At 42.1% G+C, this 9,397-nt stretch overlaps 1 protein-coding gene across 1 annotated transcript in view; it reads left to right on the top strand.

Moving 5' to 3' along the window:
- Positions 1 to 712: 712 nt before the first annotated feature.
- The window catches only part of SLC35B4 (solute carrier family 35 member B4), a gene marked incomplete at both ends in the record, with an annotated part of 35,678 nt that continues 26,993 nt past the window's right edge, over positions 713 to 9,397 (top strand). The window contains one exon of the mRNA XM_079711998.1: positions 713 to 789. Within this exon, the coding sequence (XP_079568124.1) occupies positions 713 to 789 (77 nt within the window). The remainder of the gene's footprint in view (positions 790 to 9,397) is intronic.

Below are 9,397 nucleotides of genomic sequence, written 5' to 3'. Positions count from 1 at the left end.
GCATTACTGTTCCCATCTTTACCTATGATGAGAAAGCAGTTGCCTGAGATAGCTGAGCTGATTAGTGGCTAAGCCAAGATTCAATCCCAGAACTTCCCGAGTCCAATGTTCTTTTCAAAAGGTAGAGAAGGAAGTTCAGAAGATTTCTACTTTCTCCCAATTCAGGAGAATTTTCAGATACTAGAATACTTCCAACGATCAAGCAGTCACAGGTGTGTACCTCTAGTGCCGTCAGCTGTGAGTTTACCGTGAAAGTGCTGGACGAATCCCTTTCAGAGCCCTTGGCGGCCTCTTAAGAAACAACATTAACAGCGTTGGAACTTCACTTCCCAGCAAGCCCCGCGGCTTGCTACCGCGCGAGGCATGACGGGCGCCTCGCCTGTCTCTCCTCTCCGGTGGAGCTGCCGGGCAGAGGCGAGTTACGACGCAGCCGGACGTACGGGCGCGCAGCATTCTGGGAAGTGTAGTCTGGCCCGGACTCGGACATCCCTTCGGATGAATGGGGCCCCGGCTGACGGCTAACTACAGCTCCTCACCGGCAGCGTTGGTGGCGGCCGCCGGGAAAAGGGAGACAGCGACGGCCCCGGGACAGCAGCACTCCGGGACGGTGGTGATGTTCAGTGCTGCGGCGAGGCGGCAGCCGGGTTTCCTGGGGTAGCAGTCTAGGCGGGCGCTTCCTCTGCGCGCTCGCTCCCCTTACCCTGCTCCGGCCATGCGCCCTGCCTTCGCGGTGGGCCTGGTTTTCGCAGGCTGCTGCAGTAACGTGATCTTCCTAGAGCTCCTGGCCCGGTGAGTGAACCCCGCCTGTCGCACTAAAGAAACCGGAGGAGGGGCGCCCCCACGCGCAGTACCTCCCCCCCCCCGAGCCGGGCGGGGCCCAGGGTGGGACCGCCTGCGCCCAGTGTCTGCCCTGGGCTGCTTGGGACCCCGCTGAGTCGGCTGCACCGTCATCCTGCGCACCGTCCGCTCTCCCGCCCAGTAGTTTCTCAGCATCCCTCGAGGGGAACACTGGGGGTGTTTGCTGTCGTCACCCTCTTTTCACACTCTGGGGGGATTGAAGCCTGGAGAGTTTTTTCCCCAAGGTCGGCAGGGAGCTCGTGGAGGAACCCAAGGTTCCTCCAGCTCTTTTCTCGATCCTGCTAATACCATATATATGACGTGAGCAAAGCTTGGACTTAAAAAGCAGTCTGATTTGGTACACGCTGCAAAGAAAGCTTCAGTTGTTTTAAAGTAGCCTGCAAAGAAGTTCTTTTATTGGCCTTAGAGATGGTTGTGAGTACTTTGCCCAATATGCCTCTCGCGGATGTAGTAGAACGAATTCTTATGCTGAAGGTCGGTCGAATTGACCGGGGATAGCCTTTCCAGCATTAAGATATTACATCAGGAAGCTTGCATTTTGAGGTGTAGCTTTATAAATCAAGAATGGTTATGACACTTTCCTAAAGGGACACCAGGGTAGTTTTATTGAGGTGGCGCGCAAATAATGTTGAGTAATAATGTGCAAAGTTCATTGAGTAGAAGCTGTTAGAGAAAAGACAACAGGTGGACTCTAAAAGCTCAGGACTGAAAATCTCAGGGGTTTCCGTCTTCGGCTCTGTCATCCCCTGGCTGTGTGACGTTTTCAAGTTATTTAGCCTCTCTGGGCTTCCTTTTTCCACCTATAAAATAATATCTATGGTGCTGTTTAGCACCATGTTTTTAAATCTGCACATTATCTCCATTGACCATCAGAACAATCTTGTGTACAAGATAGGTCAAGAATTATCTTCTCTGTTTTACTGAAAGTGAAACATGTCCCAGGAAGTTAGGTCGTCTCTTACTACTTGTAAGTGGCAGAACCAGAAGTGGAATACAGGAATCTAAACTCCTAGTCCAATACCTTTTTCAACTTTCCTGTTATTTTTGAGCTTGAGCAGCCCTGAGGCTTTTTTTTTTTTTTTTTTTTTTTTTTTTTTTGCGGTACGCCGGCCCCTCACTGCTGTGGCCTCTCCCGTTGCGGAGCACAGGCTCCGGATGCGCAGGCTCAGCGGCCATGGCTCACGGGCCCAGCCGCTCCGCGGCACGTGGGATCCTCCCGGACCGGGGCACGAACCCGCGTCCCCCGCATCGGCAGGCGGACTCCCAACCACTGCGCCACCAGGGATGCCCAGCCCTGAGGCTTTGGTCACCCAATTCCTCCTGTGGTGCCTGCTAGAAATGTATTTTATTTTCATGATAACATTCATTAAGTCACTCTGAAGCAACCAGTTTGCTTAAGGTAAACTCTGTGGGATTAATTTTTGCGATTACAGAGCTTGAAATGTTAATGTGCAAAAAGTGTTGATTAAAATCTTTTATTTGTCATTCTCTGGAGTAGGCGGTGAGGGATGTGAAAATGAAAAAAAGATGTATCCTGTCATTTACAGTACATTCACAGCTGTACCAGCTGTCAGCTGGTACACTTCAAAGAAAGGTCACTTTGGAAATTGGTTTAAAAATATAAAAATGTGATAAAATCAGGCCAGCCATGGAAATGAAGGTCAGAGAATAATAGTGTAATGTTTGTGTTGAATATGCCATTGAATTAAACCTTGCCAAAGTCTGTATGACATCAGAATATGTTATGTTAGTAACTTAGGGCCTTTTTAAATTTATTTTTTAACCAGTTGTGAGCCCTTAGCTAAATTACTTGGTCTCCCTGAGTCTGTTTTCTTAGCTGTGAAAGGGCAGTGATTGCTTTGCCAGCTTCACAGGGTTTTGAAGGATTAAATGAGATGCAGGTGCAAAGCCTGAAGCTCGTAGTAGGTTCCCCTTCTAACAACTTTTGTTTCAATATACATATACCCTGTTTTATGAGCTGTTCCTGAAAAGTTGTGGGCAAATCTAACTTTACAGGATGTTCTTCTGCATTATTGGATCTTCTATTTAGAATACTTCGAATAATTTGTTTAAAAAAAACCCCAAAAGACCATCATTCCTTATCTTTCTTTCTTTTTTTTTTTTTTTTTTTTTTTTGCGGTACGCAGGCCTCTCACTGTTCTGGCCTCTCCCGTTGCGGAGCACAGGCTCCGGACGCGCAGGCTCAGCGGCCATGGCTCACGGGCCCAGCCGCTCCACGGCATGTGGGATCTTCCCAGACTGGGGCACAAACCCGTGTCCCCTGCATTGGCAGGCGGACTCTCAACCACTGCACCACCAGGGAAGCCCTCCTTATCTTTCTTGTACATCTGAATGTTTGCATACAACAATGGGTTTTCATAATGTGGTAAGGGGTACATTTGTTAGTTTAATGAGTGGTACCCCAAACTGAATAGCAGCTTTGTCCTGATTTGCTTGGGCAACTCCAACTTATCATATTTCAGATAAAGAAAATAAGAGCTGGCTGGACCAGATGGTCTTCTAAGGTTTTTTGTAGATTTGGCTTTCTCATAATTTGTGGCTTTATCTTGGGACATCACAGTGGAACGCTAATAAATTTTTATAGAGCAGGAACTGTGCTTCTTATATAGCTTCCTTGGAACACTAAGTATGAATTGAAATGCTAAACTGACTTGTAGGGAGAAGTGAGCATTTTTAACCATTTCCCCCCAAGTTGGAGAACAAATTTAGGTTTTTCTTTCTGATTTCATACTTATAATTGGGACCTATAATAAAATATAAAGCGCCCATGCAGTGTACAGGGCAGATGTGAAGTAATGAATGAGTGCCTTGATCTCCCTTCTGAGAGAGTTTACATTCTACCTTGGAAACAAGATACACATCAGCTCACTAACTAGGCGAGGTGTCTTATGTCAGGAAAACAATCTGAAACATTTTCTTTTTCGCATTTTATTTTTTCATCAAGTGCCTGATGTTGAATCAAATAAGGAAGTTTTCTAAATCTAGAATAAGAAATACAGAAGCCATAAACTATCTGCCTAATTCTTGCTCTTCAGAGTTGCTTCTTTTTTAAAAAAGTAAAAATTTGGATTCTTGCCAAAGAGAATTCAAAGAGAAGCTGTTTGCAATTAGTGATTATAATACCTGAGGAATAAAGTTCAAGAAAACACAGCTACTGAGCCTGCGCGTCTGGAGCCTGTGGTCCGCAACAAGAGAGGCTGCGATAGTGAGAGGCCCGCACACCGTGATGAAGAGTGGCCCCTGCTCGCCACACTAGAGAAAACCCTCGCACAGAAACGAAGACCCAACACAGCCAAAAATAAATAAATAAATTTATTTTTAAAAAAGAATTATTATTTAAAAAAAAAAAAAAAAGGGCTTCCCTGGTGGCGCAGTGGTTGAGAGTCCGCCTGCCGATGCAGGGGACACGGGTTCGTGCCCCGGTCTGGGAGGATCCCGCATGCCGCGGAGCGGCTGGGCCGTGAGCCATGGCCGCTGAGCCTGCGCGTCCGGAGCCTGTGCTCCGCAACGGGAGAGGCCACAACAGTGAGAGGCCTGCGTACCAAAAAAAGAAAGAAAGAAAACAAGCAATGCAGGGGAAAAGGATCTAGGTTTGTACTCTGAAGTTTTAAAGTGACTTATTCAAGTTAAAATAAATAGTTCTATTGGTAGCTATACAGCATTGTGTTCTTTAAAAGCTCTGTAAGTTGATTTTTTAAAAAATTATGTGAGTACATTAGGGAGACATAAAAATCCTATGGAAATAGAGACAAAGTAGATTAGAATTGTCAAGGGGAGGGGGAAATAGGGAGTGATTCCTAATCGGTATGGGATTACTTTTAGAAGTGTCCTAAAATTAAATGATGGTAATGACTGTACAACTCTAAATATAATACTAAAAACCACTGAATTGTAAAAAAAAATAACAATAAGAATGATAATAATAAGGAGGTCTGCAAACACCATTTATTTGCCAGGTGGCCCTGGGAGACTTACCTAATTCTGTGCCATTTGGCCCCCAGTGTCTTAGCAATGAAATGGGCATAATAATAGCTACCTCCATAAATAAAGATAAAATTAAAAATTATTATGATGCCTTTTATTTTTTATTTTAATGTTTTTTTTTTTTTTTTTTTGCTATACGCGGGCCTCTCACTGTTGTGGCCTCTCCCGTTGCGGAGCACAGGCTCCGGACGCGCAGGCCCAGCGGCCATGGCTCACGGGCCCAGGTGCTCCGCGGCATCTGGGATCTTCCCGGACCGGGGCACGAACCCGTGTCCCCCGCATCGGCAGGCGGACTCTCAACCACTGCGCCACCAGAGAAGCCCTATTTTAATTTTTTTAATGTTTTCAGTAGCTTTAACTTTTTTATACCTTTAACTTTTTTATACCTTTGTTGAAGTATATAGAGTATAGAAGTATTTAATGTATACAAATTGATGAGTATGCATACACTTATGAAACCATCATCATAATCAAGGTAATAAACATATCCATCACCTCCAAAATTTCCTTGTGCTCCCTTTTTTTATGGTAAGAACACTGAGCATGAAATGTACCCTCTTAACAAATTCTTAAGTGTGCATTACTGAATTGTTAACCATATGCACTACGATTTTCAGAGATCTTTTGAACTTATTCACCTTGTATAACTGAAAACTTATACCCATTGAGCAAGTCCCCATTTTCCCTTCCCCCACTGACCCTGGCAATCCCCATTCTATTGTCTGCTTCTGTAAGTTCGACTATTTTAGATGCTTCATGTAAGAGGAATCATGCAGTCCTTTTGTCCTTTTGTGACTGACTGACTTCATTTAGCATGCCTTCCATGTTGTTGCAAATGGTGTCATTTCCCTCTTTTTTAAGGCTGAATAATATTTATTGTATGTTTATACTGCATTTTCTGTATACATTCTTCTGTCCATGGACATTTCAGTTGTTTCTGTATCTTCACTAGGTATTGCAAATAGTGCTGCAATGAATATGGGGACGTAGCTATCACTTCAAGATCCTGATTTCAATTATTTATTTTTAACACTTTTTAAAAAATTGAAGTATAGTTGATTTACAATGCTGTGCCAATCTCTGCTGTACAGCACAGTGACTCAGTTGTACACATATAGACATTCTTTTTCATATTCTTTTCCATTATGGTTTAACCCAAGAGATTGAATATAGTTCCCTGTGCTATACAGTAGGACCTTGTTGTTTGTCCATCCTAAATGTAATAGCTTGTATCTACCAACCCCAAACTCCCAGTCCATCCTTATCCCTCCCTACCCACCTTGGCAACCACAAGTCTGATCTCTATGTCTGTGAGTCTGTTTCTGTTTCATAGATAGTTTCATTTATGCCATATTTTAGATTCCATATGTAGGTGGTATCATATGGCATTTGTCTTTCTCTTTCTGACTTACTTCACTTAGTATGATAATCTTTAGTTGCATCCATGTTGCTGCAAATGGCATTATTTCATTCTTTGTTATGACTGAGTAGTATTCCATTGTATATATCACATCTTTTTTATCCATTCATCCATTGATGGACACTTAGGTTATTTCCATGTTTTGGTTATTGTGAATAGTGCTGCTATGAACATAGGGGTGCATGTATCTTTTTTTTTCACACACACACACACACTGTATTCTATTTTTACAAGAGATAAACTGACACCAAGCATTGTAAATGGATGACCACAACAAAAGCAGCAATGATTGCAATTACCAAACACGAAACACACTTATACTATGTCATAATATTGACATTCAGTCCACTATTCCTCCACTGTAACAGCGCCCTTACTTTTTTTTTTTTTTTTTTTTTTTTTTGTGCGATACGCGGGCCTCTCACTGCTGTGGCCTCTCCCGCTGTGGAGCACAGGCTCCGGACGCACAGGCTCAGCGGCCACGGCCCACGGGCCCAGCCGCTCCGCGGCATGCGGGATCCTCCCGGACCGGGGCACGAACCCACGTCCCCCGCGTCGGCAGGCGGACTCTCAACCACTGCGCCACCAGGGAAGCCCCAGCGCCCTTACTTTGCAGTGAAAATTGATTTGTATATTTTTTGCCTCTGAGTCCTTGTGGGATTTTTTTTTTTCCAAACAGAAAGTCACAAAAATTATAATCATCCTCATCAGTTCACTCAGTCCCATGTAATTAATTTTTTTTATCTTGATCTTTTCTTAGCACTTTTATGAATTCATTAGTTTTCCATTAGAGTTCTGAAAATGCTTATTCATTCAGTTCAGCAGTATAGTCAGTTACCAGAAACCTGTACTTGTCAGAGTCTTTTCCATGAATTCCTTGAAGATGAAACCCTTTTATAGGAACATTTTTGCAAAACCATCAGAGTACACCCAGAACTGTCTGTAAATGACAAAAGACTTAAAAATGACCATGGTTAAAGATTTGATGAAAGTTCATAATAATGCAGTTTACAAGGAAATTTAGTTATTTCTGAGATATACATTTTAAAGTAATAACTAGAATTATGACTTATAACATTATACCAGAACATATAAGATTTTTAGAAATTTCATGTAACGTCTGAAACATATTAACATATTTCCATACAAATAACGCAAAGAAAGTTTAGTATTAGTTGCTTTGTTTGTTTATACTGCAGGTTCTTATTAGTCATCAATTTTATACACATCAGTGTAGACATGTCAATCCCAATCGCCCAATTCAGCACACCACCATCCCCACCCCACCGTGGTTTTCCCCCCTTGGTGTCCACACGTTCTCTACACCTGTGTCTCAACTTCCACCCTGCAAACTGGTTCATCTGTACCATTTTTCTAGGTTCCACATACATGCATTAATATACGATATTTGTTTTTCTCTTTCTGACTTACTTCACTCTGTATGACAGTCTCTAGATCCATCCACGTCTCAACAAATGACTCAATTTTGTTCCTTTTTATGGCTGAGTAATATTCCATTGTATATATGTACCACAACTTCTTTATCCATTCCTCTGTCAGTGGGCATTTAGGTTGCTTCCATGACCTGGCTATTGTAAATAGTGCTGCAATGAACATTAGGGTGCATGTGTCTTTTTGAATTATGCTTTTCTCTGGGTATATGCCCAGTGTGGGATTGCTGGGTCATATGGTAATTCTATTTTTAGTTTTTTAAGGAACCTCCATACTGTCCTCCATAGTGGCTGTATCAATTTACATTCCCACCAACAGTGCAAGAGGGTTCTCGTTTCTCCACACCCTCTCCAGCATTTGTTGTTTGTAGATTTTCTGATGATGCCCATTCTAACTGGTGTGAGGTGATACCTCATTGTAGTTTTGATTTGCATTTCTCTAATAATTAGTGATGTTGAGCAGTTTTTCATGTGCTTCTTGGCCATCAGTATGTCTTCTTTGGAGAAATGTCTATTTAGGTCTTCTGCATATTTTTGGATTGGATTGTTTGTTTTTTTAATATTGAGGTGCATGAGCTGTTTATATATTTTGGAGATTAATCCTTTGTCCGTTGATTCGTTTGCAAATATTTTCTCCCATTCTGAGGGTTGTCTTTTCGCCTTGTTTATGGTTTCCTTTGCTGTGCAAAAACTTTGAAGTTTCATTAGGTCCCATTTGTTTATTTTTGTTTTTATTTCCATTACTCTAGGAGGTGGATCAAGAAAGATCTTGCTGTGATTTTCATCAAAGAGTGTTCTTCCTATGTTTTCCTCTAAGAGTTTTATAGTGTCTGGTCACACATTTAGGTCTCTAATCCATTTTGAGTTTATTTTTAGTATTGTGTTAAGGAGTGTTCTAATTTCATTCTTTTACATGTAGCTGTCCAGTTTTCCCAGCACCACTTATTGAAGAGACTGTCTTTTCTCCATTGTATATCTTTGCCTCCTTTGTCATAGATGAGTTGACCATAGGTGCGTGGGTTTATCTCTGGGCTTTCTATCTTGTTCCATTGATATCTATGTTTCTGTTTTTGTGCAGGTACCATATTGTCTTGATTACTGTAGCTTTGTAGTATATAGTCTGAAGTCAGGGAGTCTGACTCCTCCAGCTCCGTTTTTTTCCCTCAAGACTGCTTTGGCTATTCGGGGTCTTTTGTGTCTCCATACAAATTTTAAGACGATTTGTCCTATTTCCGTAAAAAATGCCATTGGTAATTTGATAGGGATTGCATTGAATCTGTAGATTGCTTTGGGTAGTATAGTCATTTTCACAATGTTGATTCTTCCAGTCCAGGAACATGGTATATCTCTCCATCTGTTGGTATCATCTTTAATTTCTTTCATCAGTGTCTTATAGTTTTCTGCATACAGGTCTTTTGTCTCCCTAGGTAGGTTTATTCCTAGGTATTTTATTCTTTTTGTTGCAATGATAAATGGGAGTGTTGCCATAATTTCTCTTTCAGATTTTTCATCATTAGTGTATAGGAATGCAAGAGATTTCTGTGCATTAATTTTGTATCCTGCAATGTTACCAAATTCATTGATTAGCTCTAGTAGTTTTCTGGTGGCATTTTTAGCATTTTCTATGTATAGTATCATGTCATCTGCAAACAGTGACAGTTTT

This window comes from Hyperoodon ampullatus (assembly GCF_949752795.1).
Source record: "Hyperoodon ampullatus genome assembly, chromosome: 9".
NCBI lineage: Eukaryota > Metazoa > Chordata > Mammalia > Artiodactyla > Ziphiidae > Hyperoodon > Hyperoodon ampullatus.
This window is presented reverse-complemented; position numbering and strand designations above follow the sequence as displayed.